Below are 16,858 nucleotides of genomic sequence, written 5' to 3'. Positions count from 1 at the left end.
AGCTTTCACTGATTCACAGCCAGAGAATAAACCTCATCCCATGCTGTAGTTATTACAGGCTGTTTGCATTTTTAATTCATTCTAACAATCCAGTTGACTTTTTAAAAATTGTAAGTCAAGTAAACACGTATTAATATGAAAGTGTCTGAACATCTCCTCTGGCAAAAAGTAAGAAAGGAAAAAAACTGCAGAGGAGAGAGAGATTTAAATGTAGTCACCTCCTGCACTGTAAAAAGTAAATAAGAATGTGGATGACATCATTTATGACCTAAACCAGTGGCAAAATAATGAAATGCCTTCACTGATAGGAAGAAGAACTGATATATACCTCAAATATCTCACTCTGTTAATTTAAAAGTTGCTATCTTCAGCTGAAAAAAAATGTTAAAATGCCCAGTGTCCACATTTTATTTCTGGTGGTCATAAATCAAGCCCACACAAAAATGAGGCGATCAAAATGCACCAGATAGCTGGAGAACTGAGACAGGGATGCTTAATAGTGTTGTGATGAGAAGTAAAATTGTCAAAGATTGCAGTTCTGTAGTTTTATACAAAGTACAGACAGGGAGAAATCACAAAATAATAAAATTTCATTTTCACATTCTCCTGCAAAAGGCTCAAGCCTCTCATTTCATATATTTTAATTTCAAACTGACATAAAGCTAAGCTAAATATTCTAGTTTTGTTGAAAACCTGAATACTCCTGCTCCTGAAACTCCTACTAAAGTAAAGCATCTTGTAGTGTGAATTGGGTTAAGGATAAATACTTTTCTTCTTTAGGAGAAATCTGTCTTGAAACAGTATTTCCCTTTTCATCTGTCTAGAGGCAGAGATCTCCAAACCCAGCCAGAAGGTGCTACAAGTTGTAATTGCTGGAAGGTCTGAGCTCCTCCATATGTGGTGGCTTTAATGTTCGGTGCTCTGGTTTTATCACAGCCAACTGCTCAGCCTGGAAGACAGAAGGCTCAGGGAGCTCTTACCAAAGTGTATAAAAACCTGAGATGGGGCCAGGGAAAAAAGACAAAGCCTGAGACTTCTCAGTGCTGTGAACTGACAGAGCAAGAAGCAATGAATTCTGAAATACAGAAAATTCTGATAATTATTATAAAGACTTTTATATTTACTGTGTAGGTTGTCAAACACTGCAAAATGCTTCCCAGAGAGGCTGTGGAGTCTCCTTTAATAAGATATTCAAAAGTGAACTGGATGAGCTATGGGCAATCCTTTCTCACTGACTTTGCTTAAGCAGGGGCTAGACCAGATGAGCTCAGAGATGTCCACCAGCCTTTACCACGATTCTGTGAAATGGCTTCTTCTCTACCAGCCCTTTTTATGAAATTCTGAAAGCTGCCTGGCACACTGAATGCCATCCAGTGATCAGCTCAAAGGAAACAAATAGTCATTGGGACATGTCTCTGAACAAAAAAAAACCCCCAAAACATTATTTAACTTCTAAGCAATATCTGTTTTGTCAAATTATTTATCTGTCAGCTTGTGAGATAAGATCAGACTATGCCTTTACTTCACATATGTTTCTTTTGTTGCAGCTCATCTAGCACCAAAGTTTCCTGAGTATCCAAATCTGACTTTTAGATTATAATTTGAAACTGTTGAGATAAAAACATATGAATCTCAAACTTTTCTGCAGGGTATATAGACCATTTTCCTACTGCCAGCACTATAAAGATAAATTAGCTTCACTGCAGAAGAACAGAAGACATTCTGAAGGTTTTCCAGAGATTAGTTTAATTAGCTAATAAACAAATGGAATACACTTATTTCATTGAGATAGCAGAAATGCATTATCTCAAACAATAAACACAGCATTTGCATGCAACTCATGGCAGCAAAGAGACAGTGAGTAATACAAGAGAGATAAATTTAACAGGAGAGGAGGTGCTGAGCAAGGAGAGGGGTGAGGATACAGGCAGAGCAGTCAGGACGATTGCTGTGATGATTAAGGACATAAGGACACAGAGGCAATTGCACTCCACTCCAGCTGCCTTTGTCCAGACCTGCATGGAGCAGGCAGGAGACACTCCCAGCCCATGACCAGCCCGCTGTGGGATGTGCTGAGGGGCACAGCACAGTGCCAGGCTGTGCCCCCCTGAGCAGCTCTGTGCTGCCTGGGACAGCCCCAGCCGGGTCCGTCTGTCCCCAGCACACAGCTGAGCCCTGAGCAGCGCGTTCCCAGGAGCATCTCCGTTTCTCCCCAGGGTGCTCATGAGTCTCCAACTAGTTCTGACACTGGTTCTGAAACAAGATGAGCAAGGGAAATATATTGCAAAGTAAAGTAAATGGGTCATATAAAATGGAAATAAGTGATAAAAATTATGCTAATAATCAAATAGTCTGGGCCCACCATTGGTATATGAGGGGGCTGATGCACAAGGCAGAGAGGGACTGCAAGGCTGGGAGAAGTGAGGAGGAGTGAAAGTATAAAAAGAGAAAAACAAGATCCCCTTTTGGTACATCACAAGATGGCTGGATTTGTTCAGTGGTTCATGAAAACTCTACCTATGGTTTTCAGGTGATTTGTGTCCTTAGGGACAACTTGAAAAATATAGAGTGTTCTGGAATTAAATGCAAAATCCACTTTTATTCTGAAAGACAACAGAATGATGTGAGAGAGAATTTAAGGTCTATCCAAAGAAACTAAATTTTAAAAAGTAACTGGAAACATAACTGCTCTTATACAGTGTAGTGTAAAAAACTCCTGGCATCTGACTATCTCTGCCATTAAAACAGACAGGAGATAGGAACCTTTGAAAACACTGGATGGAACTAGAGGACATATTTTATGAAAATGAGTCATTACTTTCAAAATCAGGACTTTTTAGTACTGCTGATAAATTGGCTTACTAGTATAAAGAATGACTAATCTGTAAGGGCTTGCCCTTGGATTTTGATTTTTTTTTTATTCCCAGTTTTGATTAGCCTCCTGTATTACAACAGCATCAATCAAGCTGACTACAATCAATTCAATATGAATTTTGAAATCTATTTCCACAATAATTATTGACTGTAGCTATTAACTTTAAGAAACCCATATTCCTACCTGTTTGCTGACAAGACCTTCACCTCCCTTCCATTTTCTCCTTTTTACTTCCACATACTTTCCCTGACAAAAAACAAACAAACAAACAAAAAAAAAACCAAACAAACCAAACAAACTTTTCTTATTTTCCCCCTTCTGTTCACTGAGGTAAAATAGTAAGAGGCACAGGTAATTGTATGGTAAACTACCTTATTTTGAAGAGGAACTAAACCAAACATTGTCCTATATAAATGGCAGTAATCATCATGTGATCCTGTGTGGTCATAGAAATTAACTTAGAGTTCCCACAAGAGCTCCAGGTAAAGAAAGATGTTCTTTTTGTGACAAACTCAACTCCTGTGGTGTTTGCATACACACCTTCGAATGCATTGGTTCATCCTGTGTGTAAGTGACTGTAGTTATTTATGTAAGCTTCTTGTTATGCACCCTGGAACTTTTAATGGAATGTAGGGTAGTTTCAGTGAAGTATTCTTAAATAGTGTACAAATTTTCCACATCTGTCCTCCATGGCCTGCATTCTAGACTTCACCTTGAAGAAAAAGCCACTAAAACCAGCTCTGTTTACTGTAGTTAAATCAGTGATTTTAAACCACAGACTTGAGCTATTACTACTGTGCTGTGCAGCAACCCCAGGAGCTGTTTATCTCTCCAATTCACAACTACTTTCCTTTCATCTTGCTCTGTGCAGAGTAGTAACTTATTACTAGCCTCAAATTTTATCTCAGGCTACCTCAGCCACCCAGCTGAAATGCAGGCTTAATCCCATCTGAGAAAGGGAGGTATAAAACAATTGCCTTTTATTCCCATGCACTGGACACAGAACCAGATAATAAGTAGGGCAGTCAAAGAGGAGGAACCAGTTCTTTGTTGGGCCACAGAGCACACACACAGCATGCCCACAGACAGATGAGATCTGGGCTTTCAGATGACAATGTAACAATGAGATCTCCATGCATATTTAAATTATTATTATTTAAGACTCTGACAACAAGTATACATTTCCAGGGCTCACACATGCACTCTTGGGGCTGCTTGGTGCCATGTGTCACTGGACACTGCCCATGCCACCAAGCTGCAGTGGTTCTGTTTGCACACGTGGCTGCATGAGGCTGACCAAGAACTGCGGAGCTGGCATCAAAAGGAAAAGCAAGAACAGCACAAGCAGCAATAATGTATGACCCTAAAGCACCCCAGACCTGAACAAAGTGAGAGTTATCTGGATAGAGGAAGATAGACAGCTCTTTGAGTCTAGGCACTAAATAAATTAATGCATTTGTGGTGCTCCTAGAAAGGCTCTGTTTCCAGAAATCAATGCAAAGATTTGTTCACACAGTGTGCAGCATTTTTCTCCCCTTCTCAGACAGCCTAATTTTACCTGGAAACTTGCTGCCTGCATTATATCTCTTCTGTATTTTTTCTGCAGATGATAAGGCATTGTCCAAAAGTGACTTAATAACAGCAATAAGAGAGATGGATTGTCACTTTAGGTTACTCAGACAGTGGTTAAAGTTAATAAAGGTTCAGACTGCTTCTTTCTGCTACAAATGCTGTGCAACAGATTACCCTGCTGGGGAGCACAATTGGAGGTGCTGGTTCCCCAATCACTCCTCAGATGCCAGGATAGTGGCTAGAGCATTCATTTTCTCATGAAGACATCTGACATTTGCTTCTCTCCATACTTCTCCATCCCTGCTGGAAAGCTGCAAGCATAACCTCAGCAGAGTTAATTTTCTTCTCTCACACATCAGGACAAGAAATACCATTAGCGTGTGAATGATGTATGAGGTGTAGGGCTCCTGCAACCCTCCCTTTTTGTTCAGGGGTTGACCATGAGCTGTTCCTGCTCTCCTTCCCTCCCACAGTCCATCATGCAACTAACGCTTTGACCCTCATTTTTCTCTGAATGCACTTCTCCTATGTGCAACTGCTTCCCAACAGTGCCTGCAGAATTAGGCACAAGGCAGCAGCATATGAAAAATGATTTTTTTTTTGTAGACTGTGCAGAGCTGGAGGTCAAGCACACTATTAATAATTCTCTGACTTTTTAAAAGCTGTATTTCCTCCATTTGTTGGCAACATGATTTGAAAGGCCTGTACAAGGCACTTAAAACAGCAGCTGAACAGAAGCATTTCAGTATTGCACAATATTGATTTTTGCTTCTAACTCACCTCTTTGCTAAGACTGGTTTCAATATCCTGTGAAGTTTAAGTGAAGACATTTCCCATCTCAATAGCTGTGCATTGTAATTTGATCCCACAGACAAGCCCGGAGTATTTTCCTTAACAACATAGCTTGGCTCAAAGAGCAAGAAAACACAAAATCTCCCCCTTGGATCACTGAAGAAAGGCTGAGTAGGTAACAAATGGAGGTGGGCAGGAGTGAGGATTGTAGTCACCAGACTGTTCACTGAGCTCATCTGTACAAAAAAAAACCTTCACAATATAGGGCTGTTACAACAGAGTATTTCTACCTCCTGGGAAGTGATCCCAAGGAACAAGAAACTTCATTAAATTCAAAGCACTGGTTAGTATGCTCCCACATATCAGAATTTTAAAGGGAAAAGACATTCAGGAAAATTTAGCAAATTCTTAACCAAAATTAAGGAAACAAAATACCATATATGACATGTGAAAACGTGAAAGAAAAATAACAATTGTAAACATGGATTTGGCTAACCATAACAATGACTTAAAATTTAAGAAATTTCCCCATTGGGGAAATTAGAACATATAAATAATATTTTTCATTTATTTGGGTGGGGGGGGGAGGTAAGCAAGTGAGATCCTCATAGAAGAGAAAAAAAGGTCATGAGGAAGTGCACTATATTTATACTAGAAAGGAGAAAAAAGACAAAGAAAGAACAGGTTTTCTTCCTGGTGGGGAGTGAGACAGAACACAGTTTAAAATATCATTGAGAAGGCTGAAGTGCTTCAACCTTTCTTTGCCTCATTAAAAAAATCTAAAAGTATTCAGACTATCCACAGACTTCAGAACTTAAGAACTTAGGCTGGTAGAGAGCAGAAGAAGAGGCTGCACGGATACATAATGCATCTGTAAATCATGTGAGCTTTATAAAATTCACACCAGAGTGTTCAGAGAATTGAGCAGCAATTTCACAGCCACTATTAACCATCTTTGAGGACTGATGGAGGGTGAAAATTCCAGAAGACTGGAAAATGACCTCTCAAGAGCTCTTCCAGCCATGGTGACCATTCCTGTAAGGAGGGCAAAACAAAATTAAGGGCATGATCCATTTATTCCTTCTTTAAGCAGCCACAGTGGCAAACAACTACTTGGTATTAATGCCCTTATAGAAAGAGCACAAAGTTTTGAGAACAGGGTCAGTCTGGATCAAAAAAGGTCCATCTGCCACAAAATAGGCTCAGATAGTCGCCTGCAGCAGCTACAGCTTTATCTAAAACCAAGGGAAGGGCAAGCATACACCAGCACATTCTCTCAGCTCTTAGCAATCAGAAGCTTAGGGACTTACAGAGCTAGACTTGGCATCCTTCTGTTAATAGCCCTCCATGACCTTTAATAGCCCTCAAGAATTACTAATGAAGAGATCTCTAAAGTGCTGTCTTTATTACATGAAATCAGAATACACAGGAACCGAACAGTCACATACTTTCTACTGCTCGGCCTTTCAGTGAAGATATTTTTCTTCTCAGCCTGGATATATTCATTCACACATATACATTCATTTCATGAACAGCTAATCCTTGAGAAAAGCAATACCAAAATGTCAGGATAGCTACTTGATATTATTTACATTCAAGCACAGTTACTCTGGCTAGTTTGTCAGAAGCTGCTTCATGTTAGAGTTCAACCAAATTTATTTTAAGCTATAAAGGGACAAGACAATCCCATGTAGATGGATACACTGCAGTTAGAGAATAATGATTAAAGAACTTTATTTACATTTCTAGCTGATCAACATCTTTTAGATTCTTCTAATGGGAAGAATTGATTTTTTTCCTCTGCAAAAGGGACTTAATCAATTTTGCTTCTGGAAATGTTTTATTCAACAATAGCTAAATTTCCCTGCATACACATCTGTCAAAACATAAACAATCATTGGAAAAGAGAAGCTTTTTATGCTGATATAAAGGTATCTGTTTTATTCTTTCAACAGAAGCTTATTGATTTTTTTATGCCTTAAAATAATCAAATACAAATCCCTTAAATATGCAAAACCTTACCCAAATACCTCCAAATATTAGCAAATTTAGTTTCAGTTTTCAAGGTTTTTTTAAAGATTATTTTGCACCTTAAATTAAATCTAAATGTCATCCTCCAGGAAAAAAAAAAAAAGTGATTCTTTTCAGATTAATTTATTTTAGTGGTTCTGTACTAATTTAGCCTTTTCTGCAGTGCTGGACTGGGACTTAAGAAGCCTTGGTACTCCAGCTCTCCAGGTGGCTCTCTTTGTTATCTGTGTGCAGGAAACTTTTTGAGAATATTATGTTTCACGTTGCTCAGCATCTCATTTCTCCATGCAGATGGAAGAACTTTCAGTGGTCTACGGGTTATACACTGGGTGCAGGTGAACAAAAACCACACTTGTTAGGTTGTAATGCTCCCATCAATGGCCAAATGCCCATGGGGTGCAGGTCAGTTAATGGCAATAGCTCGGTATCTTTTAACATATGTAACATTGGGCCAATCTACACATAAATAAACAGAGAACTCCTTACAAGTTTTTAATACAGCAAGTTTGCAGAAATATTTTAACAATGATTTTTAATTGAAAATCTATATAAAATGTGCATTATTCGTCTCAGCTTCTACCATGGGCACTGCACTTACATTTACACAAACAGATATTAAGCAAGCTCATTTCAAATAAGAGGTTCTTGTCTTGTTTTGTTTTAGGCAGATTTATAATGTCCAAAATTTAATTTAAACTGATAAGAAAATTAGAGAAGTCTCAGTCCTTGCAACCTATAGGACCCTTGACCTTGACTCATAAACACAGGGGAAAAAAAACAGTAAATACAGTACATGACACCGAATCCTTCAAAATTTAAAATGGTAAGAAGAAATCTGTAAAAAGAGTAAAAATTAATTTGTGTGTTTGCTTTCAGTTAGAGAGCCTCCCAGTTCTTTCAGCTGATGGATTGTCATATCTATAAATACATCTACTTTCTTAACCTCTTGCTAACCATCAGTTGCACACCACAGTCTGCACTTGGCGTAAGTGCAGTCACTGCAACCAGTTTGGCCACTTCTGGGACACCTTTATTACTCCTGTGGCAGTAACAGCCTGAAACCTGAATGGTGAATTGGGCCCTGAATGGTGAGTTGTACCCTGTTCTGTGGTAACAGGTAACATGAGTAGCCAGTCCCTGCTCCAGCCTGGCTCCCACCCACGTGGTGATTCACAGACAGTGGCAGGGAAGGGTCTGATTCTGTCACACCAGAATGAAAAGTGACCTGACGAGGCATAACCTGTGTGACATACCTTTGAATTGTGTTTGGGAGGGAGTACAGGTTGTCAAAGGTGCTTAAGGTGCTTAACTGACATATACTGGAGATCTGAGAGAAACAAAAACAAGCCAGGAGAAAACTGTGGTTCCCTGTAAGTCCTACTGAGCTGCTGGCCCCGCACCACACCCTCTGATCGCTGCCCACTCTGACACAGCTCTTCTGGAGGAGGAGGTGAAGCTGACACTGAGGGGCAATGCCCAACCCACGGACCTCCAGGAACCCAGCTCCTGCATCTCCCTGCATCGCCCATCACCTCCAGTGCTTTCTGGGAGCAGCATACCCACCCATCCTCACCATGGCTGTTGCTGGGCCCAGCACTCTCTGCCCTCCTGTCCTGGCCATGGCCAAGCTGGGCCAAGGTGAGGATGTGGTACTGGAGTGGTCACTCATGTCGTGATGGTGAGCAGGGGCTCAACACCCACCTCCCAACACAGCACCTCCCCAGCTGCCTGCTCACACAGCCATAGCTGCTCCCACCCACTTTTTCTCTTTTTTGTTCTGGTTAGGAGGAGTTGGGTGGGACACAAGTGCAGCAGGCTTTGAAACTGCATTGCTTGGCACCTCTTGGCATTGGGAAGGATGAGCAACAGGGACATGATGGGTGAGCTGGGGATGGGCTTGGTGCGCTGGCACAGCTCAATCTAGCACCGCCTCTCCCAGGTGGTCCTGCTGTCTACATGGGCTCCACGCTCTGGCAACTTAGGACAGCACCCATGGCACAGAGGGAAGAGCCAATCACTGGAATCAGCAAAGAGCAAAGAGGCCCACAATGACAGTGCTCAGCTTCACAGACTTTTATTTTTGACTCCGTACAGAACACGGCTGCGATTGTAATAAGGCATCAAATGCACTACTGAACAGCTCATGATGGACTGTGATGTTTCACCACGTTGTGAGTCAGAGTCTTACAAAATTAAACCAGTTGCTTTCTTAGTCAGTAAACTCTATACTCATTGCAGACAGATTTTTAAAATAATTACATCAACTAAAAAACTGTAAACACATAAAAACCCAGCAACAACCTAGTGTAGCTTCCTAGGAGAGTCTTGGGCTCCTGCCACGGGGCCGGCTTCAGGCTGGCAGCAGCAGGCGAGGCTGGTGGGACACACGCTGGGCACCCGCAGCGTGTGGGCTGGGACAGTGCAGTGACAGCCTCTGCTCTGATCAGCATCCCCAGCAGCTGCCAGGCAGCTCCCAGTGTCCAGCCTCAGGCACAGCGTGTGACCGAGCAAAGGGAACTGAGAACAGGGCGAGCAGGAGCTGTTTGAGCAGCAGGGAGCCGGACACCAGCAGCTGCTGCCTCCTGTCCCGCAGTTCAGGGAAGCTGGGACACCCCCAGTGGGAAGGTAGAGACCAGGGCTGGGCCCAGCCAGCACACGCGTCATGAGGTAGAAATCAGGAAAGTGTCATATCTGGCAGCTGGGGCTGGTCAGAAATAAACTAAGGGCACAAATCCTGTTGTTTCCAGGGTACTCAGAAATCCATATTCAGAAAAGGGATGTTTAGAGGGCACCTAAAACCCACTCAATATATGCCAAAATTTAGTTCCCCAAAAAAGAAGAAAGCTCTCCAGTGAATCAAGTGACAACTTTTCAGGCAGTGAAAACACCAACGATTTTTCTCCCGTTTGTACCTTTAAAGCATTTAAATTTTGAGCAGGGGAAGTCAATTGCAAGGCTGCATGAGGGGGCAATAAATGTCCCCTGGCCTCACCCTTTGGTACCCTCTCAAGTGAGCTGAATGCTGTGAAGGCCTGTCCAGTGGCCAGTGGGCTCATACATTCAATTCCACCATCAGCCACCAGACAGCAATCGCTTTGGTTTCTGTCTATGTTTGGTTTCACAGCACGAGAACCTGAGAGTCTGGAGGTTTTATATTGCACCACTAACTCACATCATGCTGCAATTTCTAAAGTGATCCTCTGATCACTTTAGAATGTCCCGAGCATTTTTATCTGCTAAATTCCTGTGCTCTGAAGACCTTCCTTCACCTCTTTCATAGCATACACTTACACCAAAATAAAGAAACTGTTAGTCCTGTTGTTTAAATTTTATTACTCCTCACACTTCTGCAGTGTACATTTAGATTATTAGGTTGACTAATGTTTCTTTAAAATGCTCAGGAAAAATTTCAGGGTTCATTAAAGTATTGCAGGTTCATGATCTGTGACAGGCATTTTACAAAGTGTCAGAAAACTTCTCACTTGACAATAACATACTGACAGTCAGGGAAGCGTTCCTTTTTCTAGTGCTAATAATCAGCATTAAGGCATGTCATGGTTCCTGCAAGAAAACTGTGATCCATACAGCTTAAGCTGACATCTTTCTCCAGTAATGGAATGTACTCCAATTTCATGCATACGTATAATTAAAAAATAAAAATAATAGCTCTCAAAATCACAGCCTCAGTTTTAGAGCTTCTGTCACATAGGTGAGAACATGGGGCCCAGGCAGGTTTCATCCCCCAAGATTAAAGGTCCCCTGCCCTACACCACCTTGCTGACCCCAGATCAGCAACATTTGCCCTCTTGCTCGGCATGGCTTTCCCTGGGAAGGCCAGCCCCTTCCCATCCTCATGGAAGGATGAGCAGAAGGGCTGTTCCCACCTCCCCACCTTGAGAAAAGTGTCAAGGTCTGCCGGCTGTGCCCACATAACTCACCTGCCAGCCAAGGCCAGCAAAAGAGGAACCTTCCTGCTCTGCATCCGGATTCTCAGGCTAGGTCCTTCCTCACTTGTACTGATCACAAGAGGCTGAGGGAGCTTCCAGATACAAGACATTTCATGTATTTATCCTAGAGATTCAATTAGGAATCTCTGATGACACAGCCAGAAGAATGTAAGCTCTTCAGAGATGACTATGGAGATGCTGGTCACTGCTGAGTTACTGCCTGAGAACACGCTGTGTATCATGACATAAACTGGGAGAATCATTTACTGGGCAGCAGCTCCTCTAATAAGGCAGCTCATTTAATTACACAGTAACATGGACTTAAAGCTGCAGTTGGAGCAGAGAACATGTGAAGCAGGATCTCTGTTGCAGGGCCAGCATTAAACCCCAGGTACCATACTATGTAATTTCTGACCAAAGGTGTGAATCTGGAGCAGGGCAGCTCCTTGGGCCCTTGTCACAGGCATCCGTGCCAGCAAGCACAAGGGACTGAACTAATTGAGTCAGACTTGTGTTCTGCAAATTGCTTGACAAAGCCAACCAGAGAAGCAGAATAAAGAACAAAGTGGCAAAATAGTGTTCGGTCTCTCTGTGAGGAACCCACGTTTCTGCCATCCACTTGTTATTCTGGACTTTGTGCTAACACATATTGTGTGCTGGGTAAAGGGAGCATAAAGGAAATCTCCTCCCACCTTCCCATGAGAACTCTTCTCTTGTGTGTCACAGTGGGAAAAAAAAATTATTTTAAAAATAATGCATATTCCTGATATTTTAGAGTTAATTCACAACTGAGAAGGCTGTCATAGTGAAGCACATGCTTCTCCTAAGACTGCAGTCAGAGACTGCACAGACAGATCTGCACCCATGTTTGGCTTTTCATACATATAACAGACATATACTTATTAACAAGACATATATGTATTAACCATTGCTCAGTAAGAACTGACAGCGGTGCACGGAACAATTTTTGTTGATACTCCCAGCACTGCAAAGAACACATCAGTGTTCCCTAGAAACTGGCTGGTAATAAAGCAAATAGCATCAATGGTACAGGTTTTTGGCTACAGTGCCACAGAACTGAGATTAATAGCAACATGTACCCTTGACCATCTCCTATGTTGAGTCTCTTGTCAGCCAGTAAACTGCCTGATATTTAACATCTGTATTTCCTGATAATTTATTCTTTACAAATAAATTGGGTTTTATTGAACGACTCTCAGAGAGCTCCTTCCTGACCTTTCCTTGCTGGTTATGAGAAGGTTGACAGTCTAGTGACATAAAACTGAAGTTTCAAAAAGGACTAATAAGATGCAGACAGCCCCAGTATATGCAAAGCCCTGCAGCTGAGCTTAAATTTCTTCTGGCAAATGTACTGAAGAAGTGTCTAGTCTCAGCATCCCCATGCGTTTTCAGTCTTTGGGTCTTTTGAGACTCCTCACAAGAGGTCTGTTAATTCATGTTCTGGCAGTTTTCATACAAAGACATCTGTCCACCAGGAACTAAACTTCTTTTATATGGGTCACTATAGCTATCAGAAGTTAATGACTATCAATCATTGCTAATCTGAACTGAAATGGAGCCACTGACCTCACGCTGAAAGAGCCTTTTGTCTCCTACCAGCACCATAAGCCATATGGTTTCCTGCCCTTTGTCTCTTATTTTATATTTTAAATAATCATCACTAATTGTACAATTGTTTGAAAATATGGGAGGTTTGTGGTCAGCCATGATCAAGTGGTGTTCTTTCTTCCCATAGCTGTCACTTAACTGAAGAGAAGGGATCTGCTTAAAATTAAAGAATAAAAAAGCATGTCTTTATGAAATATTAGCCCTGCTATTTGATTATTGGTCCTGCTTAATATTCTGTCAAGTAGACTGTTAATAATCCTGCAGGCTTCAAAAATTAAGTTTCCAAAGTGTCAAGGTCGTTCTTGTTCTATATGGGAGTAATAAGAAAATTATATAGGCAAGACACCAATGGAATGTTTTATATTAGGATAAACAAGTATCTGAGGAACCTACTTATCACAAGTCTCTTTTTATTCAGTGGTTTTCATTATTTTATATCATTTGCATTTCATCTGGCACAGTTCCCCTTTACAACAAGTACTCATATATTGCAAACATTTGATTATAGAGCTTAAGATAACACCATTCTTGTCAGACAAATAAACTGCATCACCAGCTATCTTTAGCTGCATCTGCTTTCTTTAATGAAACACATTTTCCTGTAGAAATGCTGCCTTAAAAATCATGACCACACTAATTATCTATGGCAAGCACATCTTCCTCAACTAATGACAGCTCGAGCATATTATCATTTGCTCCAGACTTCATTCTGAAATTGAAAGACCCATACAGCTTGGCAGACTCCTTGGAGGATGCAAACCTGCTCCTCCGGTACAACTCCCCTTTCCACATGGACATCATCAGCAGGCTGGACAGCACCACGCCCCCCAGGGTTAAGAGGCACAGCCCAGCGATAACACAGCGGTCCAGGTGAGCACCGATCCTTGCGCTCTCGTTCTCCAGCCTCTCCATCTCCCGGGCAGCCACGGTGTTGGGATCCACAGTTACATCTCTGGGTACCACATAGGAAATTATCACCAGCAAAATGCCACTAACCAGGAACAAAATGGCACTAATGAATCCATAGTCAACAGATTTCCCAACTGCTGCCTCCGAGGCAGCATCGTCCTCCTCGGAGACCAAGGAAGGAGAATCGTGCACCCATTCGGGTGGCAGCTCCCTGCAGGAATGCTGCTGCAGGGGGGCATCCTGGCCACCTGTAGCAGTGGGGGGACTTCTTGCATGCTCCAGATTTACATTTTCATCCACATACGTGAACGATGTCTCGAGTTCCTGGGCACAGCAGCAGGCTTTTTTCTTCCCTCCATCCTCTTCCCTGGGCAAGCACTCGGCTGTGTGGCAGAGCTGGGAGGTGCTGGAGGGTGCAGGGTGCTCCTGGGGTGAGGTGCCCAGGGAGGAGAGCTGGGGTGCCAGGGGGGGCTCAGCCACAGGGCCCCTCTGCAAGGGCTTGCAGTGCCGTTCACAGTGCAGGGCTGCCACGGCAGCGGCTGCTCTGGGGTCCACCTCACCCCCCTCACACTGCTGCTGCTCGTAGGGATGGGGGGGCAGGCTCCAGCCAGTAGCGGTGCCCAGGGGCACCTGTCTGCTCTCCTCGGCCAGGTAGAGAAGCTCCATGCAAGCCATTGACCTCGTCCCCACGAGCTTCACCTCCTGGGCTATGGCATCCTCCAGCAAATGCTGCCCCTGACCTGCAGAAGCGGCTTCACAGTACTGGCACTGCTGTATCCCAGAAATCTTCTTCACCACTTTTTCACCAGCGTTTTGTTAGGGACATGGCTTGTGTCAGCTGTTAAATGATTAAACAAATCCTCTCTGACATTCATTTCTTTTCGGTCTGCAAATGAAATAGCAGAGGGGGAAAAAACAACAACAACAAAACCGAACCCGACAACCTCACAATGATACATTAATAAACCAAAGGGAAGATAAGGCAAATGTAATACATCAGCCCTCCTCTCAACTGTTTGAGGGGAGACAGCAAACACGATTGTTTTAACCACGCATTTAAAACTGCAATCCTCTTGCAGATCCAAAATCTATTAGGGAATCTAATCAACCTTTGACACCACTATCCAATTAAGGCAGTAAGTATGCACAGAGCACGGAATAACCAGAAAAACTGTGTAAAATGCCAGAGAAAATATATGTCTGTTCTTTTAGAAGCATATAACTCCCATCCCCCCCTTCCAAATACAGAATTTTACACTCAGATTCACAGACTAATTAGAAAGAAACACGCAAATACCATGTAGCTCAATAATCCAGGATCTGTATTCTCCGGTGGAAATCTGATAATCCTACGGGAGAAGCAGTGCTCTCCTATATAAGATCTACCATTCATCTAAGAGCTTTTGGAATGAAATTATGCCTCAAAGACTGATGACTCAAAGACGGATATTACTTCTCATCTGCAATTAATTCGCTATTACCCCTTTCGCCTGGGCCCCATCCCCCTCGAGGCCGCCCGGTGTCACGGGGCGAAGCTGCAGCCCGATAAATGTGTTGCATGCGAAGGGAACACATGTGCGTCTACAGCACATACGTGATCGCTCCCAGCCGCTGCTCACTCACGCTCTTCTCGGGACCTCAGCGAGAACCGGCGGCGCTGGGAAAAGCGATTCCCGCCGGCGCCGGGAGCAGCAGGACCCGCCCGGCACCGAGTGACCCGAGCGGTACCGAGGTGAGCGGCGCAGACACGCACAGGCACACACGCATCCCCGGCTGCAGGAGCGCGCCGCCTCCTCCCGCTGCGGCTCCTCCCGCCGCTCCTCCTCCTGCCCGCGGGCTCTCACCTGCCCGGCGCGGCCTCGGCCCCGCACGCACGGACACACGGACACACGGACACGCGGACCCGCTCGCCTTCCTCCCGGCCGCCTCCGCCCGCGCCCCCGCCCGCGCTGCTCCCAGCGACCCCGGGCGGCTCAGCCCAGCCCAGCCCGGCCCGGCCCGGCCCGGCCCAGCCGGGCAGAGCCGGGGCGGGCTCCGCTCGGCACGCCGGGAGCTGTAGTCCGCGGGCGGCGGCTGCTGCGGCAGCGCCCGCCCCGCGCCCGGGGCCGCGCCCGGAGCCGCGCCCGCCCCGCGCCCGGAGCCGCGCCCGGAGCCACGCCCGCCCCGCGCCCGGAGCCGCGCCCGCCCCGCGCCCGGGGCCGCGCCCGCCCCGCGCCCGGGGCCGCGCCCGCCCCGCGCCCGGAGCCGCGCCCGTCCCGCGCCCGGAGCCGCGCCCGCCCCGCGCCCGGAGCCGCGCCCGTCCCGCGCCCGCCCCGCGCCCGGAGCCGCGCCCGTCCCGCGCCCGGAGCCGCGCCCGCCCCGCGCCCGGAGCCGCGCCCGTCCCGCGCCCGCCCCGCGCCCGGAGCCGCGCCCGTCCCGCGCCCGGAGCCGCGCCCGTCCCGCGCCCGGAGCCGCGCCCGCCCCGCGCCCGCCCCGCGCCCGGAGCCGCGCCCGCCCCGCGCCCGGAGCCGCGCCCGCCCCGCGCCCGGAGCCGCGCCCGCCCCGCGGCCCCCGGGGCTCGGCGCTGCCGGCGGGTCGCGCTGCCGGGGCTGCCGGCGCCGCACAGCCTCTCCCGAGGGCCCGATCCTGGCACGGGGCCGGGGGAGCGTCCGTGCTGCCCTGTGCCTGCGTCTAGCTCAGTCATCACCTGAAGTTGTTTGCCATAGTCTTGGGAGCTCACGACTTACTCCAGGGAAAGATAAAATCAGATTCTCAAATGATCCCAGAACTGCTGGAGCTGAGACACCAAGGGACATACTCTCTGCGCAGGACTTACTGGAAAATCTCAGGAGCTCACCCATGTTGGCAGATTGTCCATGCGCTTCCTCTGGCCGGCATAAATTACTATTAAAAAAAAGACTGTTGCCAAAAAATACATAATAAATGAATGACTATTTCATTTTCAGTATGAACCTTCACTGAGTTTTCCTGCCAGTGCTTTTCCTTTGCCAGTGTTAGTGATAAACTAGAATATGAAAATAAAGTATGGAGTAGTCTGAAGGTTTATCAGAGCTGAATACTGTGCTGTTGTGGAAAGACTGGGCTCTGGGGAGACAAAAAGCAA

At 45.3% G+C, this 16,858-nt stretch overlaps 1 protein-coding gene across 4 annotated transcripts; it reads right to left on the bottom strand.

Annotated features, from left to right (window-relative positions):
- Nucleotides 1-9,328: 9,328 nt before the first annotated feature.
- On the bottom strand, nt 9,329-15,749 carry TMEM74 (transmembrane protein 74). Of its 4 annotated transcripts, none has more exons than XM_077782423.1 (2): nt 15,600-15,749; nt 9,329-14,641 (listed from the first exon to the last, which is right to left on the bottom strand). In XM_077782423.1, the coding sequence occupies exon 2, from the start codon at nt 14,428-14,430 to the stop codon at nt 13,480-13,482; it is 951 nt and encodes a 316-aa protein (XP_077638549.1). In that variant the 5' UTR covers nt 14,431-14,641; nt 15,600-15,749; the 3' UTR covers nt 9,329-13,479. The 4 variants fall into 4 exon arrangements, with proteins under 4 accessions (XP_077638549.1, XP_021402108.2, XP_021402106.2 ...); XM_021546433.3 differs by having other exon boundaries at nt 9,329-14,593; XM_021546431.3 differs by lacking the exon at nt 15,600-15,749 and adding an exon at nt 15,350-15,572 and having other exon boundaries at nt 9,329-14,593.
- Nucleotides 15,750-16,858: the final 1,109 nt, after the last annotated feature.

The sequence above is a fragment of the Lonchura striata genome, chromosome 1 (genome assembly GCF_046129695.1).
Source record: "Lonchura striata isolate bLonStr1 chromosome 1, bLonStr1.mat, whole genome shotgun sequence".
NCBI lineage: Eukaryota > Metazoa > Chordata > Aves > Passeriformes > Estrildidae > Lonchura > Lonchura striata.
This window is presented reverse-complemented; position numbering and strand designations above follow the sequence as displayed.

Excerpts from the sequence above, each read along its gene's own strand:
- TMEM74 (XM_077782423.1), bottom strand. The coding sequence starts at position 14,430 with ATGGCTTGCATGGAGCTTCTCTACCTGGCCGAGGAGAGCAGACAGGTG.